General features: G+C 42.9%; 1 protein-coding gene across 1 annotated transcript in view; it reads right to left on the reverse strand.

The window, feature by feature from the left end:
* The window catches only part of LOC309857631 (inter-alpha-trypsin inhibitor heavy chain H5-like), a 41,016-nt gene extending 17,710 nt beyond the window's left edge, over positions 1-23,306 (reverse strand). The window contains exons 1-4 of the mRNA XM_082750359.1: positions 23,172-23,306; positions 14,259-14,303; positions 2,303-2,466; positions 1,236-1,337 (exon numbers count right to left, since the gene is read on the reverse strand). Coding sequence (XP_082606485.1) covers positions 1,236-1,337; positions 2,303-2,466; positions 14,259-14,303; positions 23,172-23,261 — 401 coding nt within the window. The 5' untranslated portion in view covers positions 23,262-23,306. The remainder of the gene's footprint in view (positions 1-1,235; positions 1,338-2,302; positions 2,467-14,258; positions 14,304-23,171) is intronic.
* Positions 23,307-24,369: the final 1,063 nt, after the last annotated feature.

Consider the following 24,369-nt stretch of genomic DNA (forward strand, 5'->3'; position numbering starts at 1 on the left):
CATCATGGAGAGAGAATCTGGCCAAACAAAGGTGTATAGGATTGGGAGAAAAATGGAGTGCAGATAAAGTTAAATGAAGCAATGATTGGAGGCTCGAAACAAAGCAGGGCTGTGTATAAAATGGTTAGTATCACCCTGGACTGAGAAACAAAGTCAAGGTTCTGTCCTTAGGAACTACAAAGTTAAGATAAATGTCAACTTTTTTGGCCAACAATGCCTTATCTGAAGCTGTAGACCTTGGCTGCTTTTTGTATCAAAGTAAACCTATGACTCACATCTTCCAGGCAAGAATGAGATATTCCGTTCTTGTGAATAAGATTTCCAACAGCAAAGTTTTTGACAGTCTATGATTTTAAATAACAAACTTTCTCAAAACTACATCCTTTTATTAACGAACAAAAACAGGTTCACATGTTCACACCAACTTATCTGGATAACAGAATCATTTTTCTTCAAAGGAAACATCACTTTACTTCAAATGGGCTGACAGAGAGGGAAATAGAATCTTAGTATACCAAGTGGCTCTGCAGTTAATGACTTTCATGTAATCATTAAAACTCAAATACTAGTCATTGGTTTTCAATGTTTAGATTCAAGTTATAGACAAAACAAAGAAAATATACACCATTAGAGACTAAAATTTAAATGTTGGTAATTCTGACAGTGCAAAAGTAAATGATCATGTAGAAAAAGATGGGTACTGGAAATGGAAAAGGAAACGTAGGGTTTCAGTGAAGGAGTGGAAATTTAAGATAGGTCTAGTCTAAGATGGTGTAACACGGCTTACACGGATGAAAGAAGAGAAAAGAATGTGAAAATGTGGAACGCGGAGGGAAGGTGGGAGTGTCCTACGTATGCTAAATCCTCTTCCTTCCTGGCAGAAAATCAACAGATAATGTCTGATGTTTATTAAGAATTTTTTTAAAAAACTAGACTACCTTAAGCTTTAGAGTTAGGGAAGTTGCTACAAAAAGAAATTACAAAAAATATTAGAAGTGGATATTTCTAGGAAGTGAGATCTGGGGATTCAGAGTGATAAAATGTTCCTTTTCACGATAAACCTTTTCCTGCTATATTGTTAACTGTATATATTTAATTATCGACTCTATGGTAATAATAAGAAGCAGATAAATCCTTGAAGGAAGGGAAGAAAAGAAAAAAAAAGTTGGCAAAGGAGTAAGAAATGAGGCCCTTTGCTCAAGTGGATTTTAATTCCTTAACTCAGTGGCACTTACCCATTATCTTCTGATGTTTTATTCCTTTTCTCTTTCACCTTATCACCATTTTTCTTTTCTCTCCCTGTGATTTCTCCCTGATACACCTTGTCTCCTATGAGCCTGAAACACAAGAGACAGCTATGTTACCAACTTGCAGTTCCAAGACAAATTCAAATGTGGATCTCATAACCATGACAACCCTAGAAAATATTTTTATGTGACTCTTGGAGGTCCAGAAAGAAGGCATTCCAGACCAAGGCACTACCCTTGAATCATTCATTTCATTCTAGGGCAATTTTAAAACAGGTCCAAATAGTCGGGCTTGACCCATGGTGCCTCTGGGGTTCTCCAGGAGGACATCAGATCTGTTCGAATCTCCATGAAGATTCACCAGCTTGAATCTTGCCCAGACCCCAAATGAAACCCCCAAATCCACCCTTCTTTGCACGTCTTTGCCTCCTAGTTCAGAAGAAAAGGAGAAATAGTTTATTTTGTATATCATATGGATCATGCTATCTCATCATTCAGACCTCAACTTAAACACTGCCCCTTCTGAACTACCTCCCTGATTTCTCCCCGTCTAGACAAGCTCCTCTCGGTGCTACTTGCCATCTTTAAGCATTCGCTACCGTCTGAAATTATCTCATCTATTGATTTGTTTACTTACTTATCATTTTTCCCCACTGCAATTTCTGTAGCTGAGCAACACTGTCTTTTTCACAGAAATACACTGATCACTTGGAAGAGCTCCTGGCTCAGAGCGGGCACTCATTTGTCGGAGGGAAGAAGAGAAAGCGGAAAAGAAGAGGAATGGGAGATGGGAAGAGGACAGAAACAGAACCAAGGAAGAGACTGTGGAAAGGAAGGAAGAAGGAAGAAGGGATGACGGGGAGAGAGAAAGGGAAGAAGGTAGGTAGAGAAGGAAGGAGAAAGGGAACGAGGGAGTCGACCCTCTGAGCCCCACGCCATCTGCTGGGAGAAATTCTCACGCCCCCAGGCCCTGGAGCTCACGTCCTCTCGGGCTCACCCTGGCTACCCCACACGGACTTCGCCATTCCAGGGTCTCTGACCAGAGTGTCGCTTACATAGTGAAGTTGGTGATGAAAGCTGCGGCTGGAATCTGCAACTGAAATTCAATTTCCTGGTCCTCGGAAGCTCTATTCAGCATTCTACAGGACACGGTAGTGAAGGCATAACGAGAAATAATGGTAGACTTCACTGAGAATTCCGTCATCAGGGGTTTGGTTTTCTGTTGGAATTAAAGCACGCGGTATTTTCAGTGACATGGGAACGTGCAAATCAATCATTCTGGGGTAGGGGTGAAGCTCTGTTTTCATCAGAGAAATCATCTTCAACTTGGCAGCCTTTGGCATATGATTCTTTTCTTCTTTGTCTTGCCCTCGCTTTCTGCCTCACCACTCTCCCCACTCATAAAACAACTATGGTTGGACAACCAGCTCATGAGAGAGAAGCATATCTTCTAACTTAACTTAAACAAAGGGACACGGTGAAGATTTCCTATTTAACAGAGAATACACACTGTTGAAGTAGTTTAATGAAGTATTGGAATTTTAGAAGTCAAGTATGTGAAGTATGTAATGCTTTTCTGTTATAAAATTTTAGATCACATTTACAGGATCATAAAATTGATGAACACATCAGGGCACACCTATTTCCAAATCAAATTCAATACCCACTTAGAGAAGCTAGATTCCAGAGCTTTCCCACGGAGACCACAATCACATTATTGGAAAGTGGGAATCGATACTGAGCTCAAGACAGTATTGGGGGTATTAGAAGCCAGAAAAAGGAAAGTGTATGCTAATTAAATTTATCCCAAAGCCTCTGACAAGAGCAGTCGCTACATGGAGCAGATTAAAAGCAGGTTAAAAGTTTTCAGTGTATTTCTAGCCTTCACAACAGCACTCCATCCGAGGGCACTGAAAGCAGATGCTGAAGAAGGAAGGAAGCATTAATGAGTAAAGCAACCACAGCAGTTCTCTAACTCCAAGAACTGGCTGAACAAGTTACAGGCACAGACTGAACATTTGTGACCCTCATCCTCTCCCCCCCCAACACCACCAACAAATTCATGTGGTAAAGTCCTAACCGCCCCCCACCATGTGACGGTACTTGGGGATGGGCCTTTGGCGGTTGAGTAGGGTTTGATGAGGTCACGAGGGTCTTCCTGATGGGGTGAGTGTCCCACCAGAGGAGACACGAAAGAGCTTGCTCTCGTTCTCCACGAGGACATGGAGAAAAGGTCACACAAGTGAGAATGTGGCCTTCTATAAAAGCTAGGAAGAGTCTGCACCAGAAAATGAACCCTGCCAGATACTGATCTTGGACTTTGCAGTTTCCAGAACAGTGAGAAAATAAATTTCTGCTGTTTATGTCTATGTTATTTTATTATGGCAGCCCGAGCAGATTAAGACGAGGCATTATCTCTTTATGGACACCGACACACATTCAGGGTACATGTTCTTTATTCCCATTTCAAACATGAGAAGAAGTCAAGCTTGTAAGTTTACATCTTGGCCCATTAACAGTGATGGAGAAGAGATTGAACTCGATCCCACCTGTCCCAGAGCCCACACTCACCACCATGGGGCTAGTTGTCTCGGCGGATCCGTCTTTCTATCTCTGGGTCCTCAAACCCCCGCACAGTCTTCAGCACTCTACAGGCTCTCAATAAATTCTGAAAAGAGCCACGTTACTCCAATAGGATTCTACTGTCCCTATGGGACGTGCCCTACCTAGTCAACATTTCTCTTGACTTGCGTCTGCTCTCTGAATTTCTTTCCAGCCCTAAGCTAGTTTTCAAAATAAATATAAGATGATGCCCTGCTGGTATCAAGGCATATTGCTTCTGTGACACCCAGAGGGACTCTAACACCCCATTCTAAAAGTTTCATAGTGTGTCATTCTATTTAAACGTATTTAAATGTTGGAGTCAAACCATACCACCTTTCACAGCAAACCACTGAAACTGGACAGATACTTTATACAACATGTTAGAGAGGTAGGGTTGAGTCCCCTACAGTACAAAGCACATCTGAGAACACACGTGAACAGACTCAAGATGGGAAACTGCACAGAGCAAGACCAGAATGGGCCAGCACTGGACACAGAGGTCAAGGGATTATTCATCTTTGTGGCTGAACTTTTGGTCTTGGTGACTCGAAAGGATAAAAACAAAAGGCAACAGGCTCAGGAAAAATGTTAAGAGAATGTGTATCTTTCTTGGAAAGTTGGAGAAAGACAAGCACAAAGTTTCCGTAAAGTGGTGATCAAGTAGGACAAAAAAAATCTAAACATATTTGAAAGATTTCTTCACCCGCGAGAGGAAAAGAGGTTCTCCAATTTGGTCTGAGAAGGAATTACATCAAAGCAGCGGTTCTCAGGAGTGGTCCCAAGACTGGCAACATGAGCATCACCTGGAAATCTGTTAAAAATGCAGAATTTCAAACTCCCTCCCAGACTTGCAGAATGAGAAACGCAGGGAGTGGGGCCAGAAATCTGTATTTTAATAAGAGATCCTGATGCTCAAGTCTGAGAACCACTGTTTTAAAGTAACACAAGGAGGTGGACCTCTTCATATTTCTCCATCTCTAAGTTAAGAGGGCTTGAATCAATCAATAAAATTATGTCTGCCTTTAGATCCAAGAATCTAAGGTAAAGCCTAAAGTAAGGAATGAAATGGGCTTTTAGGAAACTATTCTGGAATTTAGAAATTGATTGTAAATAGTCTCCACACAAATCTAGTCTCCTTGGGACAATATCTGTCTCTCCAGAAGTGACTCAGATTAAAAAGAGATTCTAGACGTGGATTAACCAAAGCCTTCTGTTAAATGATCTCATTAAAAATATATATATAACATTTCAGGGTGCCTGGGTAGCTCAGTTGGTTAAGCGTCTGACTCTTGATTTCAGCTCGGGTCATGACCTAAGTCCAATTTGTGGGATCGAGCCCCTCATCAGGCTCTGTGTTGAGCTTGGAGCCTATTTAAGATTCTCTCTCTCTCCCTCTGCCACACCCCCTACTTGGGCACATGCTCAAGCTTTCTCTAACATAAATAAATAAACCTTTAATATATAGAGATTTTTTAAACACACACACATTCCAGTAAAGACCATGAAGATAAGGTTGGGGAAGGTGGTAATGATAATGACCTTAAGAGCACAATAACCCACTGGGGATTTTTAAATTAAAATTTGTGTCTCCTCATCTTTCCCAAATGGAACCTTGAGATAAATTAAAGCATAAATTGAGATGCAGTGTTTTACTTTTACTCATGTTTCCCTGGAAGCAGGTTTTCTTCCTAAATTATCCATGTTTCAACATATTCTCTTATCTCCAATATCCTTATATTCTTAAATATGTGAATTTGTGAAGGGTTTCAATACCACAGCACACAACTCTAATTTCTATAGATGCACTGGGTAAAAAGGAGCCAATGCTAAAAAAGAAAGAAAGAAAGATCTCTTGAACTGAGAAAATTGTGAATTACCACCCACCACTTTATTTAAAATGTAAGCCAATTTTTAAAAAATATCAAGTAACATATGCACATGGTAAAAACTTCAAATTACACGAAAACCAAAGGAAACACAATGGTCTCCCTCCTGCCCTAGATCAACAGCTCTGTTTCCCAGAGGCAATACTTAAACTAACAGGTTTTGGTATTATCCTCCCATAAATACGTGCTGTGTTGATTTGCTCTAATTTCATCTAATGATACAGTGCGTCATCCTTTTGTATCTGTGCACATCCCAATCACCTCATGCTGCATAACCACTCTAAAACTGAGTGCTTTAACAACAGCAATCATGGTGTTTTTCTCTTGTGGCTTCTGTGGTCAGGAATTCTAGAAAGACTTGACTTGGGAGGGGGTGTGCAGTCAGAAGGTGGCTGAGCTGGAAGACTGAGCTGCTGAGGCATCTCAACGCTGGCTGACATTTCTCTATCTCTTGTTGTCCCAGGACCCCTCTACATGGTCCTTCCACATGGTCAAGGTCAGGTGAACTCACAGCATGGACTACCTCACACATTAGTCCGACTGATGACTGGAGGCTAGAGGCTCCATGTGTGCACATTTCCCAAAACATCGAGGCGGAAGCTCTATCCCCTTTCATGCCCTAACCTTGAAAGTCACATGGCATCATTTCCACCATACTCTCCTGGGCAGGAGAGTCACAAAAGTACATTCGATTTCAAAGGCAGAGGGTCCAAACCCTACCTCAATGGAAGGAGTGTTATATCAAAGTGCCACTATCTTCGAAAAATGCAATCTGCCACTGTACAAACAAATCCCTCTCATTCTTCTTTTAATAGATGCACAGTACTTTCTTTTTATAGATGCTCTATATTTTAATTAACCAGTCCCCTATCATCCATCAAAGTTTATAATTATTTTTCCTGATTGTTTGCCCCTGCCCTCTGATTCAGCTACACCAGGGATTGACAAACTAGCCACAGGATTTTGTAAATAAAGTTTTACTAGAACATAATTCATTTACACCCATTCATCTGCATATTGTCTGTGACGACTTCCATGCTGCAAAATAGAGCAGTTGTATAGTTTTGTAATTGTGACAAGCTATACAGCCTTGCAAAGCTTGAAGTACTTACTATCTACCCCTTTAAGTAAAAGTTTGCTGATCCCTTCACAATTTAAACAGATAAAACCCTGGTATCATTTACGTTGCTTTACTGATTGGTATATTTTAGGAGGAAATCTCAAATTATAGAGACCGCAGACATTTTTATTTGACTTGCACAATCTTTTAAAATTTTTCATCTAGGGGACAACATTTAAAAGTTGGAAAATTCACATGAAAGTCCATAATGCCCATTTGTCTTGGAACGGATAGTGGGGGCAACTCTGGCTGCCCATTCCCTCGTGACCATGAGCTGCTGGCACTAATTAATGATGGCTGCCACTCTAGACCAGGCACTAATTAATGATGGCTGCCACTCTAGACCAGACCCATGTCCTATGCCCCCAGCCCCTCACACCTGCCAATCCCAACTACCTCATGACATGAGGGCTGAGAGTGAGCAGCCATTTTCACTGTTTTTACTAGACTTTTTTCCTTATTCCAATCCTATTCTGCTCATCGATGTCCTCTGTTCTACTAGATTAAAAGTGGTCTCAATCTATACACCTATGGTCAGAGCAGTATTATTCACAGTAGCCAAAATATAGAAGCAACCTGTGTCCATTGATAGATGGAGGGATAAACAAAATGTGGCTTATATGTATAATGGAATATTGCTCAAAAACAGGAAAGAACTTCTGACACACGCTACAACATAGATGAATTTTTTAAAAGATTTATTTATTTTAGAGAGAGCTGTCACAAGTAGGGGGAGGGCAGAGAGAGAGGGAGAGAGAGAGAATCTCAAGCACACTCTGCACTGACTACAGAGCCCAGCGCAGGGCTTGATCCCACAACCAGTAGATCATGACCTGAGCTGAGACCAAGAGTCAGATGCTTAACTGACTGAGCCACTCAGGTGCCCCAACATGGATGAATTTTGAAGACATTAAGCTAAGGGAAATAAATCAGTCACCAAAGGACAAATACTATTTGGCTCCATTTTTATGAAATAGCTATCAGGTAATGAAATTCATTGACACAGAAAGGAGAATGGTCGTTGACAGGGGCTGGGAGTAGGAGGAATGGGCGTTTAGTGTTTAATGGGTACAGAGTTTCAGTTTTGCAAAATAAAGACAGTTCTGGAGATGGATGGTGGTGATGTTTGTATTTGGTGTGAATGTACTTAATACCGCTACACAGGACACTTTACAGTGGTTTTAAAAGGTAACTTTTATGTTGTGTGTATTTTAATATAATCATGAAAAAATTGAACAAAAAATTTTTTGATGACCACAGATTCTTTGCTTTTCTTGCCGCTGAGAGGTGGAGTTGAATTCACTGAATCTTTGACTCTGGGCCACAGTGACCTACTGCTTTCTTCCTTTACATAAAGGTAGAGGGACAGTTGGGAAAAGAACTTAGCAAGTCCCCAGCTCAGAGGAGCACAGGGCACAACTCCACCTGCCTGCCACTCCAAATGAAATCTAGCTCCATCAGTAGATGATCCTTGCCCAACCCTGTTCTGACAATAATTTGGAATTTTCTTCACTTAGTGAAGAATCAAGAGTGGTGAAGAGTCATCACTTTGTGACATCATGCTGACTTGTCCTTCCTCATGACATAACTGTCAATTATCATTTCATTAAACTTAAAATTAAAATGCGAAATTAGAAGACACCTGACAAAAACACTAAGATGAACCATTACGGTAATTTTTTTGGCCTCAAATTAAGATTATGGATATGGTTGAAATTTTCCACAGTATTACATCAAAAATAGGACACATAGTTTATGGGCCCAAGAGACAGACTGAGAAAAGTTTCAAGAAACTATTTGGGTTTTATTGCTTCTGCCCAGTTACTGTTTTCCCATAGGAGTCCCCACTGTTCCTTAAGCCTTGTAGCCCTTGCCCTACTGGATAGCGCTCTCAGCCTAGAAGCTACTAAAGCCACTTATGTGCACAGCTACCCCACACCCAAGCTGCTCATCCCTTCCCCTGCCCCTCTGAGACCATACACAAGAGCAGGAGCCATGAATTATACCTTTTATTTATTTATTTTTTGCCCATGGCTGTCAGCATAGAGTAAAACTCGAAACCATTTATGGAATTGAATTTTAAAATCTTGAACAATGAAAGAAAAATACACATTCTCCCAACAGAAATAGTAATTAACTCGAATGTATTAACCACTACTCTAGATTAAATCCCATGAAGGACTGGGAATACTACCTGTGGATCCTTCTCTCAAGGCACTTAGGATCACCATGGGAAGAAAGGGCAAAAAATAGAAAGCAACATGGGAAGATACAGAAAGATGTACATATTCACTCACTGCCTGGAAGACCTTCCAGAATTCAGAAGAAAGAGAAATCAGTGAGGTCTGTAAAAGTAAGAAAAGGTTTTAAAATAGACATAGAATTTGTTTGTGGAGAAGGAGTGCAAAAGAACATTCTAAAAACACAAAAGGCATAGAAGCAGGAAGGAGTCTTACTTAGCACATTCCTGGAACAAAGAATTGAACAGTTTAATTAGAAAGACGGGTGCCTTGTGAGAACACTGGACAGGTACACAAGACTGTCAGGAAACCGACATGCCCAAGCCAGGGACAGAACCTGGAAAGGCAGAGATTCGTGAAAATGTCATAAAAACAAGGATATAAAACAGTTGCTTCAGTTTTTCCCAATGCACAGTTCTTAAAAATCCAACATGCTTTCCATATTTATAGTTAACTCATTATTTCATTTGGGGATGTCAACTGGAAAATCGGAGGCAAAATCAAGTCTTCCTGTGACAAAACAGTTTCTCCATTATTTTTCCTACAAAGGCTCAACAGATGGAAAAGCAGTTTGAGGCAGGGAGTGTTTTAATTAGCTGCTCAAGGGACCAAAGCCTTCTGTGTGACTCATGCGAGTCACTTAACATCAAGCCACCCAGAGGATGTCCTGAATTACCCAAGATGCCATCTGGAAATTAACTGAGCAATGTTTGGTCAGAACCAGGACTCTTCCCAGAAGATTAACCCTTTGTTGTCTTATTCTGGTCTAACGGTTCTCTAGTGACCATTAGAAGAAATCACTTTGGAGATGGCAGAGACCCTTAAAAACCTCATAACTCAGCATCCCCGCACTTTATAGCAGAGAAGGCTGGCACTGGGCTGTTGGTGGACCCTGGGTCCAGAGACCTTCACTGTACCTGTTTGTCTCTCATTTTTGAGAAAAGCAACCCAGCCCATGTTGTTGCTACATGAAGCAGAACACTTTCAGACAAGGCACCTCCCTAGGGACTGTGTTTGCCACCCGGGTGACACAATTTCACTTCCTCGTAGACAGAGGGTGGCATTAGCTCTGAATTGCCATTTGTGCTAATACATTCTACTGAGCAACCTTTCACTATGATCAGAGGAAAGGAAAAAAAATGCAATTATCACCTTTACATAGAGAAAGAAACCCTACTCTATATACCTCGTATATAATTTTTATAATTTATATATTTATATATATTTATATAAATAAATAAATAAATGTATATATTTTTATATATATTTTATACTTATATAAATATATAATTATACATAAATTACAAGAGAGAAACAAGAGAGAAACCACAATGGCTGGAGTCGCAACCAAAGCGACAGACACATACGTAGCCCCCAGTGAGATGACAACACCCAGCACCATGCAGGCTGACTCTATTTTCTATCTACTTGTCGCTCTGGCGTTTGGAGCCTTGCTCTTCAAGAGACTGTCCTTCCCAGGGCAAGCTAATCCCTAAAGACAGCAAACTCCTCCTGTGTGAGCCCACCTGTCCAGAGCCCACACTCCCAGCCGCCTCCTTGGTGAACCTCCCAGACACCAAGGCAAGGTTCCCCTTTCCCCAAGTCACCCCAGAGCTAGATCCCGGACAACCAGAAACCAGCACGGTGCTTCCTGTTCCTAGGGACCTAGGAGTGTAAAGTTCCTCCTTTGTGATGAGCAGTTCCAGGTCTCCATGTCTTACCATAACTGCTTAAAACATACTCCAAGTACAGATTTTAGAACACCTCCTATGAAGAAGATGCCAAGACCTGCTCCTGCCCCTGAGAGGTTAAGCGATGACAGTGAAAACCGGGTCACTCTCTGTCAAGGACCACGCTACTCAGATACAAAGATACCGCCTGCTTCTTCAAATACAAATTTTCTTGGTGTCTGTGTTGCCAAAGAGTGTCATAAAAAGGGTATCCAGTTAATTCAAAAGAAAATCAAGCAATCCCTGTGGTTCATGAGTTGGCAGTGATAGGAGAGGAACAGCTGTTGCCGTCCACATTCTATTCATTAGTTAGAGAACATCTGGAGACCTTCAAATTAGTGTGGACAGCTAGAACATAAAACATAAGGAGATTCCCAGGATAAACTAAAGCTACAGAGGCTGACCACAGTCAGATCACACAAGGCCTTACATGTCCTTGGAATCTATCCTATATGTAACGTGGAGGCACCAAAGACATGTGCAAAAGGGAAGGAAGCATCAGGTCTACTGCTGGGAAGCTCATGCTTGTACCAGCTGGATGTATACACAAGGTTCATGGTAAAAAAAAAAAAAAAAGAAGCATAATGTATGTGAAAGTAAGACTTTTAAAATTCTTAGAGATGTCTGAGAAAATCTAAGTGATTATATAAATAATATAATTTTATATTTATATAAATATACAATTATACATAAATTACATATAAATTATACTATACGTTCTATATAATACATACCATATAAATTATAATAAAATTATAATTTAAATTAAATTATGCATAAATCATAATAAAATCTATAAATTATAAAAATTATATAAATATTCTTCTCCTACCCACTTAAGCCCCCATGTTGCATCACCACTTCCTTAAGGGTCGAGAAAATCTTTGAAACCAAAAACAAAAACTCAAAGGCTAGAAAGAAAAGATGAACTCATTTATTACTAAGGAACTTAAAACTTCTACATGAAAACATACTGTAAACAAAGTTCATCAACAAATGAGACATTGGGGTGGGGGGGATTCTTCCAATTCAGAAGACAGTAGCTCTCCATACAAAGATCTCTAACATACTGACCACTGGGGGATTAAAGACATAATAGAAAGATGGGTACAGGACACACACACACACACACACACAAATAATTCCCAGAAGAACCACTGTAAATGGCCAATAAATGTATAGGAAGAAAAAGTCTAAATTCCTAAGTAGTCAGGCAAATGTCAGTTAAAGGAACAATGAGACAACACTTTCTATCTAAGAGACTGACAAGCCAAAATGAGTGATTATATGTTTGGTGGCAGAAATGTGCATATTTATCATGGCTCATAGAAATGAAATTAATAAAGACAGAATTAAGAGCAGTAGTACTCAAAGGCAGTCTGACAGCTATCAAAATGTAAAATGCCCATGCACCTCTGATCCAGCAATCTTTCTATTGAAAATCTAGGTCATAGACTAAAAAGCACCCACATAACAGAATAAACAAAAAAAACCCTCCTGCAGCATTTTTTACAGGGGTCAGAAAACTGAAGACAAATCGAAAGCTCGTCCACAGCCAAATGCTTAACAAATGATGGTGCGCCAACTACGGAGAATGTTTTTCACCACCTAAAAGAATGGATACAGTTAGGCCAAGTGACATAAGATTGATTGAAAATAATAAGAAATGGACCAAAAGATCTGTCCTTGACGAGGCAGTATGTGTGTTACGAGCACACACAGAAGCCGGAGGAGTGACTCAAATCCTGGTTCTGCCACCTCTTCCCAAACGTGTAGTCTTGGGTGAGTTAGTCAATCCCTCTGAGCCTCTGCCTTCTCATGTCTAACACCTCAAAGAACGGTACAGAAGTGACTGAGTATGACATGGGCGCACTTAGAACAATGCCAGGCACACAGCAAACCCTCGGCCAGCCTCAGCTGTCATTGTATGATCCCACTGATTGGCAGCGATGATCAGAAATCTCATATATGCGAATGTCTCTATTTCGACCATCTTCTGGCATGTTCTTTCTTTCAATGGCACCGTCACCTTCTCTGTTACTGAGACGCTTATGATTTATTTATTCACTTTGTCTTTTTCGTCTATTTCTGCCCCACTTCAGAATTCAAGGTCTATGAAAGACAGGGTCTTTGGTCTGTCTTGTTCATTACCGCCTTCCCAGTGCCTACAGTGGTGCAAGGGACATAGTAAGCATTCAAAAAAGTACCAGCTGGGTTGAAGGCAGGCATGAACAAAAGAAAACTTGTACAGGTCTTTCTGGGCCACTATTCTCCAGGAGTCCCTGGTATTTCTGCACGCTTTTTTGAGCAGAGGCTCTAACTACCTTTGTTCTGAATTGTCTTTTCAAGAATGTTTGAATACTTGAATACTGAACAGCTCTGGAAGAGGTGGGATCTCCCTCCAGAGCAAAGGGGAAGCTGGTTTAATATCTAGAATGATGAAGAGAACGTGCCCATCAGATCCCAGGAATGATACAAACACTGGCTCTCCCGTATGGCTATTCTGCGCGCAGTGATCGCCCTCTGTCTCTGACCCAGGAGTCTCCTGTGCTCGGCTGGCATCCAGGCAATGGCAACAAACCCTCTCCTTGGCTTGCAAGTTGGGGGAAGTCCAGATTCTTTGCAATTCTTGACATGTTTATGTTTGTCTATGGCTGTCTGTGATGATGTGAACGTGGAGACAAACACCGAAGAATGATTATGAGATTAACAAACCTGGGAGAAGAGAGGAGGAGGGAGAACCAAGCAGGGACTAACAAGAATACAACTTCGCAGCCCGACAAAGACGGTACTGATCGTGACATGGGTCGTGGTAAAGCTAGAACCGACTCAGACACTGCCCAGGTGTAGAGAGGCCCCGGAGGGATGCCTAGCCCCTGAGAACTGCTGCCAAATTCACATCCCAGGCCCGAAGGCATGTTCCCACATTCTGATCCATCTCTGCATACACAGGGATAAGGAAGAACAGAGACGGGATCAAATAAGCTCTTCAACTTCCTGAACGCACGCCCAAATTCCAATCTGATAGCCTCCAACACACACCGAGAGCCTTGCCCAACTCCATTCCATGGAGCTGTAGATGACCAACGTGAATTCTTTGCTTACTTCAGTTGTTTACTTCACTACAAAGCCTTTATTTCTTGTGTAAGAATGCCATAAAAAGTACAGGTTATTTAAGCTTTTTCATTTTTTGGAAAGGCTCTGAAACTCCATCCTTTGTCCTTAGAGCCCTACTGAAACAATCAGGTCTCTTTCCAGAAAGAAAATCCAGTTCAAGCAAGCCTTATAAAAGCTATGCTGTTTAATGTCAGCATTCTTCTGTGAGCAGCTTTGCAAGCTTTGGAGGAGCCGCAAGCGACGGTAGGGCCTGGTTCAAAATATACAGAGTAGTGAGGGCGCAGACACGGAAGCTGTCCCTGGAATATACATACCAGCCTTTGCAACAGTCGGACTTGCCTTGGCACCCTGGGTCCAACCTACAAGGAGAAAAGAGTCATGAAATAGGATTGGGAGGTCATTGTGAAATGCATTACACGAGGGGGCTAAAATCAATTCAAATTCACAGAAGAGACAGTCCACCCTGAAAAGCAGATTGGACCTTTGATGAAGGAGCAGTGGGCCTGGCAGTGGAACCCACCCCCCTCCACCCTGGTTAACTGCTTCGACCATGACGGCGCTACCTCGTCACTTGCATGTTCTTCCACCTGTCGGAGGAGCACGAAATGACGAGAGCAAAGAATTCATCTAATATCTGTACTTCATTTTATTCTATTTCTGCCTTGAAGCTCTTTGCTATTGTGTCTCTTACAGTGAGTAAATGTATTCAGTTCTACTCTGAGGGGCTCGGTTATTCAACTCAAAACTTTTGGAAACTCTGCAAGCAAAATTGAACTTACCTTGAATTTTCTCACTGTGTTTTTTCTGGTTATTTAAACTGTACTTTCCCACATGGGGAGGAGGGCTATGGGAAGGTGATAAAATCCTTATTTTAAAAAACTTGTATTAAGGGATCAGCCACTCTGGACTAATGTAAAAGTCCTAGCTGGTGGTTGAACATTAGTCATAGAAAATCACTGTTCAAATATTGCTGAGTAATAAACCATCCTTTCTGGAGGCCAATTTGATAATGCTGATCAAAAACTTGAAAAATATGGTCTTTATGCAGATCTTTTCTTTTTTAACAGCTCAAGGCTGTGTAACTTACAGACAATATAATCATTCACTTAAAGTGCACAACAATGTTGTCTAGTATAGTCAGAGTTGTGTACCCATCACCACCTTCAATTTAGAACATTTTTACTAGATCAGAATGAAACCCCATACCCTTTACCTGTCACCTGTCAAACACTAACCTACTTTGTCCCTGTGGATATGCCCATTCTGGACATTTCAAGAATGGAATCACATGATAAATCGTCTTCTATAACTGGCTTTTTTCACTTAACATAACCTTTTCAAGTTTGTCCCTGTTGTAGCATTTATCGGTATTTCGTTCCTTTTCGTGTCTAAATAATACTTCATTGTACAGATATAACATATTGTGTTTATCCATTTGCCAGGTGATGTTCAGGATTTTTCCAGTTTTTGGCTATTATGAATAATGTGAAACTTATATAAACATTCACATGCAAGTCTCTGTGTTGGACATAGATATCCAGGAGTAGATTATCTGGGTCATATGGTAAATTTAAGTTTCACTTTCTAAGAAATTGCCAAACTGATTTCCAAAGTGGCTGCAACATTTTTCCATTCCCATCGGTACGCATGCCTTTTAATTGAGAAATTCTACTTACAGAAGAGTACTGTAAGAGGGAAAAAGTAAGAAAATTTTTTGAACTTTTAAAACAATTGTTAATGATTAGAAATAGCCTAAAATATCTTTAAAAAGAGGTTTGGTTCAGTATATTATTCAGTATAATCAGTATATTATGATACATGGACTAATTACATGGCTATAGAAAATAATGATGTGTGGGGCACCACCTGGGTGGCACAGTTAGTTAAGCATAAGGCTCTTGATTTTGGCTCAGGTCATTATCCCATGGTTGTAGGATCGAGCCCCCACCAGGCTCCCCACTCAGTCGGGAGTCTGCTTGGGATTCTCTCTCCCTCTCCCTCTGCCCCTCTGGCTCGTGCTCTCTCTCTCTCTCTCCCTCAAATAAATAAATAAATCTTTAAAAAGAAAAGAAAAGAATGGTGTTATCTCTATTTACTGGCATCAACAAACATTCACTTTACTGGACTTCAGTGCTGTCCACCAAATATTTCTCTAGCTGTCTGCCAGAAGTATTGCATTATCTGGGCCCGTTGTGAGAAGGCAGATGGCCATGCACCTAGCTCCGCCAGTAAGTTAGGAATGTAAGTGGCATTCGTCACTCCTGGATCAAGTGATTTCACTACGGATGTATGATCCTACAGAATTGTTTTAGCTTTCTGGTACAGTAATTAGCAACGTGTGAAATGGCAGCTGCTTCTGAAGCCAAACTTCCTAAGTGACAGCCATCATCCCAAGATGGACGGTTGTATAAGCAAGAAGTCAGTGTGTGGTATTTAAGAAACTGAGATTTTTAAGACCTTGTCACCACAGAATAACCTAGCCTATCCTGATTAATATATCCATGACACATTTCAAGTGACTATATCTGGTAACAAAACCTTACAGTTAATATGATCTAATTTTTGTAAGCGTAAGTGTTTGTATGTGTAGAATGTACACCACAGTGTAAATGGCTGCCACCTTTGGGTGGCTGAATTATTTTTCTTGAAACTTTCCCGTGTTATCTGAGTTATTCAGTAATTAACACATTTTACTTCCACAACAGAAAAGGAAACAATAAAGATATCTCCAGTTGGTAAACTAAAGTCATAACAGTAACTGTTTTAATCTCTATCCTCCCTTGATCTACCCTGGGCAGGAGGGTGGAATGCACACACACATACACACACACACACACACACACACACACACACACACTATGGTATATATACTATTGTAAACTATCATTATAAGCCATTACAGAGCCTCCTATTCTATAGAACATGGAACAGGAGAGAGAGTACAAGATTTAAAATCCGCCACCCTGAGTCCAAATGAGAACCAATTAGTGGGATGATACTAGTTTCTCTCTCTCAGACGAGGTGTTCTGCCTGAGATACTGTCCACAGAAAGCCAGAATAAGCATTCTGGGCAAGGTCTTTGCCAGCTCTGCCAGTTCACGCCGGGCCTTTCCCTTCCTCAAATTGTGGAATAGGCTGGGGACCACTTAACAGCTAAAGTCAGAAAGAAAGCCCAACCTCTCTCAGGTATTAAGATCTGCGATTGATCTCAAGTATTTTCTTTGAAGTTTCCTCCTCTGTAAAATAGCTTTTCCAAGAAAATAAACAAGCTTTAAGGAGAACAAGAGAAGTTGGTTTTTCATTTTTGAGATGACTATCTGATGTCTCAGGGGATCGCTATGGCAACGCTTCAGTCCAAGTTTAAAAGAGACGGAACCAGAATCAAAGCTTCCCAGTACAGAGAGTCTCCCGGTGCCAGCTAGGACTGGAACTGGAAATGACACCAATGTCGTCATCTTTGGTTTTAGTTAGGAATTCCTGATCCTTTTTATTGTTCGAATGTTTCCCAAAGCCTCACAAGAATTTGGGAGTAGAGTTTCAGGACAGATATGGAACTGACTCCCGTCCATTGTCAAGGGTGCCGTGAGTAGTAATGTCGAGAGCTTGAGGCTCCAAATCACAGACTTCAGAGAGGGCCTAAATAAAGTTCTTTTCTACTACTGAACCGAGCTTGTTTCTTCAGCATTGGAACAGAAGATGTCCAGGCCACAATTTTAACTGAGAAATGTAAGCCATGATCCTTGCTGTCAAGGACCATAGTATATGACTTGAAAGAAAGAAACGTACTCATGAAAACTTAATAGAAAAGATAGTTTTCATAAGTTACAAAGGAAATGGAAAAAAGGAGAGTTCTCTATGCCCCGGAGTAACCGTGGGAGGCTCTACATTGGAGGTACGGTTAAACCAGTGGCACAGGCATTACTGGAGTGGGATGAAAGGGCAGGAGAGGGGCGCCTGGGTGGCTCAGTGGGTTAAAGCCTCTGCCTTTGGTTCAGGTTGTGGTCCCGGGGCCCTGGGACTGAGCCCTGAGTCGGGCTCTCTGCGAGGCAGGGAGCCTGCTTCCCCTTTCTCTCTACCTGCCTCTCTGCCTACTTGAGATCTCTCTGTCAAATAAATAAAATAAATCTTTAAAAAAGGGGAGGGGCCGGGAGAAACTGACAAAGCATCAGGTTCAATACAGGAACTACGCTGAGAAATAGCCTCAGAGGTCTACCACCGCCTCTCCAACTTGTATGGACTAAGCAGCATTCACTACCAGGAGGGAGAGGGTTGGGCAAGATTTCCTTCGCACAGAAAATGTAGCAATACCACTGTTGGGGATGTGGAGTCTAGAATCTCCCATCTACATTATCAGTTAGCCAAGCTCTGGGCGAAAGATGGTGTAGGCATTGCTTATATATTCATAATTTGAATAACAGGGACTGTATTCCCCCCCCCCCAGATTTATCACAGTGTTGGATCACGATTAAAGGAGAAGGGAAATACTCTTAGAACATTCCCAAAAGTCCATAAATGGGAAAGAGCATGGGAAAGAGGAAAAGAGTGAAACCTAATTCTAACCCGGGTGAAAGAAACTCAGAAGATGCAGAACACAGACATTCCCTCCTGGCATGGGTGCCGTAATGACCCAGGCTGACTGTACAGAGATGTCTGGGTCCCATAACAGATCCAAGGGATGCTGCGTTTGGGCCAGCCTTAGCCACACCCTCATCTGGGGACAGAAGTGATGAGCTCCTAAAGGGCTCTGTACTGGGAACCTACCCACCAGTTGGCCCCCATCCCCCTGGGGGTGTTCTGATCTCAAAACCAAGAGCCAGGAACTCAGGAGCCAGGGCCTCCGAAATCTGCTAGAGGGCCTAACACGGAATCTAGGGCCACGGGTTGGAACATCACTGCAGTCACTGCCTGTCACCTGGGCTGAGAACAAGTCCTCTGGGAAGATTCCTGTTTGGGTAACTCGACATGCCTCGTACAAAAGTTTTATTCCTTCGGAGTAATGCTGATGCAGGATGTTTAGCTAATGACCATTTGCAATTCGGGGCGCCCATAACCTCAGCCATGGAAGAAGAAACTTCACTTTTGGGCTACAATTCCCAACAATTTCCAGGCAGGTTTATAAGGAAAAAAAAAAAAAGAAGAAGAAGAAGGCAACTGGACTTAGACAAGTCACTTTCTTCACCTGCGAAAAACAAGGGAATTGGACTTTGCCTCTAGGAAAATAAGGAGGAGATTTAGGAACCCTGCCCCCCCCAAAAAAAGCTTAGGTCTCCCTCCCATGATCCCATCTTCCTAAATGGAACCAGCCAGCCAGTCGTTAGCTACAGAGAGCCAGTTGGGGTCTCTGACAGGAACCCGCACAGCAAGAAGGCAAGAATGCTTTCAACAGAGCATCCAAGGTGTGGGGAAGACTGCTGGGTAGGAAAATGAAGTCACATACAGATCACAGACCCGGTTCTCAATACGCCCTCTCCTTCCTCCTCCTTCTACTCAGTGAAATAGGAGATGGCTGGTTAGAGAGTGAGTAAATCTCTGGACTGTCTCCCACAATATCCTCCTTCCCATTCATCGGATGGCTCCTTTGTAACAATCACAGCCAGGCCCATAAAAGGAGACAGTCCTGAGTGGTCTGGAGCTCACAAAATCTTTTAGTAACTTCACTTTTTAAAGAGTTAAGAACAAAAACAAAAACAAAAACAAAAATTGTTTTCTTGATTCTTGATTTGTGTTTCCAGATGCAGAGGTCTGGTTCTGAGGGGCGGATTCTAAAATAACTAAAATTCCAGAAATTCTCAATTCAGGTTATCAGAAACGTATCCCCACCATCAATGCGGTATCCCAGGCATATATTGAACACTACCCGTATGCCAGGAGCCGCAAATAAAAAGCACATTGAAACAAATTCTATTAGGTTATAAATACAAAAGTGGCTTGGTCTTTGGAGGAGTCTGTAAAGCCCAGCCTTGGCATCCAGCACACCTGGGTTCTAATCCAGGTTCTGCACCTGTCACTCTGGTGTCACTCTCCCTGGGAGAGCTTCCTTGCTTCTCCTGGGAAGGAAGCAAACAGAGACTCTCCTTGCAGTGGTCATCAGAGATTTAAGCAAGCGCTCCATAAACAATGAAAATAGCGAATATCACTTTAGTGCTTACTGAATACATGTATTTCACGTGAATTAATCCACTAAATCTTCACAGCAACTGTGAGAGCAAGAGTGGATTTATTATTTTATTATTATTTAGAAGCTAATAAAATGTAAGCGTCAGGATCCCTCCCTCGCACAGTCCCTCAACAACGGCTGATGTCTGTGGTGTCTGTCAGACTGTAAACAGGTGGCCTGTGTTGTGATCTCTTTATCATCCTAAATACATGTTCATTTTAGCACCTAAATTTTGTAGTCCTAATTGGATATTCTTTTTCTTCAAAGAGGGCCTTACCAATGATGTAAACTTTACTTGCCTCTAAAAACCTAGATCCACCCCTGCCAATCTCAGTAATAATTCTGTCTTGTAGACAATGAAACGGAGACCCAGAGAGGTTAAGTTACTTGCCCAGGTACACACAGTCAGTGCTGGAACGCAGATTTGAACCCCGGGCAGTCTGGCTCCCCCTGGCTCCCACCATAGTCTCCATTGCTTCTCACTATTTTTACACAGAGCCGCTAGCGAACTCTCCAGAACATTAGGAACACTCAGTCTATTAGTGGTTATCGCTATTCTGTAAATTAAAAACTGTTTTTGTAGTAATAGGTATACAGCCCTATCCCAATTTAAGGACACAATATCAATCTGAAATTAGGAAAGAGATAAATCTGCGTCAGGCTGATTTTATACAAGAGACTTCCTTTTTAATATTAGTTTCCTGAAAGATTCTTTTAAAGCAGTATTATTCTATGTGTGGTCACTGGGTCATCTAATTCAGAATCACCCAGCCACCCCCCCCCCAAACCTAATGGATCTAATCTGATGGGGGTCTGTGTATTTTTTTAAGATTTTATTCACTTGACAGAGAGAGGGAAAGAGAACACAAGGAAGATGGGGTGCAGGGGGAGAGCAGCAGGGAGAGGGAGAGGGAGAAGCAAGCTCCCCACTGAGCAGCACTCGATATGGGGCTCAATCCCAGAACCCTGGGATCATGACCTGAGCCTAAGGCAGATGCTTAACTTACTGAGCCACCCAGGGTATTTGATGAGCTCCCTGAGTACCATTTTGCATACCAAAGTTCGAAGACCACTGCTGAGAGCAGTCTCTTGCTATGGGTAATATTGTCTACAAATGGGGTGAAGGGTCAGAGAGGAGAAAGGAACTTGAATTTAAGGTGTTATCAGTAATACTGCCAATTGAAGGTAAGCAACAAGTGACAATGCAAGCTAACAGGCATGTTCTTGGGCATTAAAATTTACATGAAATTGACATACTCGTTTACATTTACAAATTAAGTTTACGTGTAATTCTGAAGACCATAATTATGGAGAGTCAGCACTAAGGCCATCACCACATACTGTTCAAAGCTTCAATCTTCAAGATTCTTTTAACTGAGTTATTTCACCATCCCATTCTACAGATGAGTGAACAGAGACTCACAGAGAGTAAGTAACTCTCTGGAGAGTGTAGGACCAGGGTTTGGACCCAGGAGGGCTTGTTCTCGACAAGAACACTCTGGAACCTGTGTTCTTAAATCCTACATTATTCATTCTCTCTCCCTCTCTCTCTCTCTCTCTCTCACACACACACACACACACACGCACGTTGTTGCTTTTTGTTTCTTTTTTTAATAGAGATAAAAAGGTAAAATTTGCAAACTTTCATAGAACTTCCTATCTTGGGAATTTTTGTCTGAGTCATTTTCAAGACGCATAAATCGCGCTATGGTTTGAAGGCAGCATGAAATCGCTAAAATGGGCCAAGGCCATGTTATTCTATGCAGGAAAAGTTTAGTGTGAAGCTTACTCGCACTGCCAGATGCTGGAGCTTTCATCCCTCCTCCTAGCTCATAAACAGAATCCTTGTTTCGGTTCCTCCCACACTTTCCTCCCTCTGCCCCCCCCAAAACTTTCAAGCTCTTTACCCCAAATCCTTCCCGCTGTGCTTCAGCAGCCCAAGCCTGATGGCAAGAGTGAACTTAAGTGCTGCCACTGTACCAAGCGCTTTAGGAGTGTTAACTCTTCAATCCTTAAAACCCTATTATTTCCCACAGTTTCTGGACCCAAAGCTGGCCCTTTCCCCCCTCTACTTTTCACCCTCCTCGAATCTGTCCTGGTTACTCCTCCTGACGACGCTATGTGAGAAGGACCCTTTCGTTCATTGTGCAGAAAACACATCCCTGTGCAGAGTCAACAAGAGAGGAACCGTCTTCCAGATGTGCTCTTCAAAGCGAGCTGCTGGAGAACGGGGAGGAAAAGTATGCCTACTTCTCTCTTGTTCCCATCATCTGAAATATGCTTTAAGCTAAACGATTCTGTGATGCGTGTGGAAACAGTACGAGGAGATGCCTACTTTAACTGGGATACAGCCGCCCCCTGCCCATTGATATTTTGGTCAGTTCCTTTTATATTTTTCAAAAAGCTTTTCCGTTTCTCGGGCATGGCAGTGAGATCTCATACTTGCGCGTTTATCCACCTGTGAGCTGAGCCCTTCAGAACACAAACTCCGGCAGATGCACAAGTTGCTAACTCCGGTAAGTGCACACTGGGTTTTTGGTCCTCCCGGACCATCAAGCCACCTTTGAACTGCTAACCCACTGTTAAGAGCCTGATGGGAAAGTCAAGTCCCCCTGGTTTTCAGATGGGGAAAGTGGAGGAGAGTCTGCAACTTCTAGATGGTGTTTTTCTCTGAACTGCTAGGAACAACAGCAACACCACCCCACCCCATGCGTGCATCTTAAAGGAGAAACTGTAGCTAGCTTGGGCTCGCTCTCAAAACTGACACCATCCACAACAGGAACCAAGATTTGGTTCTGCGGGGCTTTCAAACCCCAGGAACAATTCTGCGGAAAGTTCATCCAAACTCTCTCCAAGAGTGACCAACAGATGGGGACGCTTGCGAGCAGAAGGTTGGGGAATGCAGAGAAGGGGTGACGATATGACGGGAGGTGGGGGTGATCTCTCCCTTCCCTGCGTCCTGCAGCCATTCAAGGGAGTCTGTCCAACAGCCACGCGCCCGAAGAACGCGGCGGGAAGGGGTGGCAGCCTGCGCCCGGGGCCGCCTCTAGGTCCTCCCACTTCTACTTACTCGGTCCGAAGTGTCATCCCGGGTCCGCGCGTCTTCCAGAGACCCCGCGCAGAGCGGCAGCCCCAGGCACAGCCCCAGCAGCAGGAGCATGGCGGGGGCGAGAGCGCGGCGGTGCACTGGGACCGGGCGGGACGCGCGCGGAGGACAGCTCCGCGGCTCGGCGGCTGCAGACGTGCCCCGCCCCGCCGCCCTCCGGGCCCCGCCCCCCGCGCGCCCCGCCCCCGGCCCGCCCCGCGTCCACCCAGGTCCCAGTCCGGTCCCAGTTGAGGCCCTACAGCCCCAGAGAGAGGCTGCCCCCCGCTCGCCACGGGCTCTCCTCCGCGGCCCGCCCTTCAGCTCTGCCTTGTGCAGCCACCTTCAGGGCTTGGGACACCTGCCACCGGACCCCAAATCCTTCTCTCCTGCAAGGTGTGAAATGATTTCTACAGGGCTGGCTTAAATTCCTGCGGCAGGAGGATACGGGAGAAGCTGGCCTGACCCTCAGTACACAGCCCACCCCCCCACCTGCTCTATATACCGCCCCCCCAACACACCTGCTGTGTATACCTCCATATTCCCCTCACCTGCTATAAATACTACCCCTTCGCTGCCATATATAACAATAACCCCCATCCGTTCTACATACAACCCCGACCCACTCTATATTCCACCTGCCCTCACCTGCTAGCATAAAGCCAACAGGAGACCTGCTTACTTCTGCCCAGAGAGCAGCACATGCCTCCTGGCATCCTGCCTTCATGCTTAGAAGCCAAATCAAGGGACGCAAATTACTAGTCTACTGCAGAAAGTGTCAGCAATGTTGTCCCCTTTTATGCGGTTCTGGCCAAAGGGGGCAGAAAAGGAGAGGCTAGAACGGCACCGTGTAGCAGTGTTTCTAAGGCTTTGGTTATTAATCATGGAAATGAATATCACTGGGTATGTTAGTTACAAACCATTGGTGATATTTTGTCCAGCCATAAGAATTATTGCCTGCCAACCATCCACACGCCGCTTTTACACCCTGCACTGTCTTTTTCTCTGCTGGACACACAGTGTTGCTAGAGCCACTTGTTTATTTCAAGTTTCAAAGGCCAATCGCTTCAAAGACATATTCTGTCTCTCTAGAAACAGCATCTAAATCCATGAGCTGAATGAGAGTGAGAAACTGACCAAAACCGGGATGGCCAAGAACAGAAAAATGGCTAACTCAAATAATGGC

Source organism: Mustela nivalis, assembly GCF_964662115.1.
Source record: "Mustela nivalis genome assembly, contig: HAP1_SCAFFOLD_1002, whole genome shotgun sequence".
NCBI lineage: Eukaryota > Metazoa > Chordata > Mammalia > Carnivora > Mustelidae > Mustela > Mustela nivalis.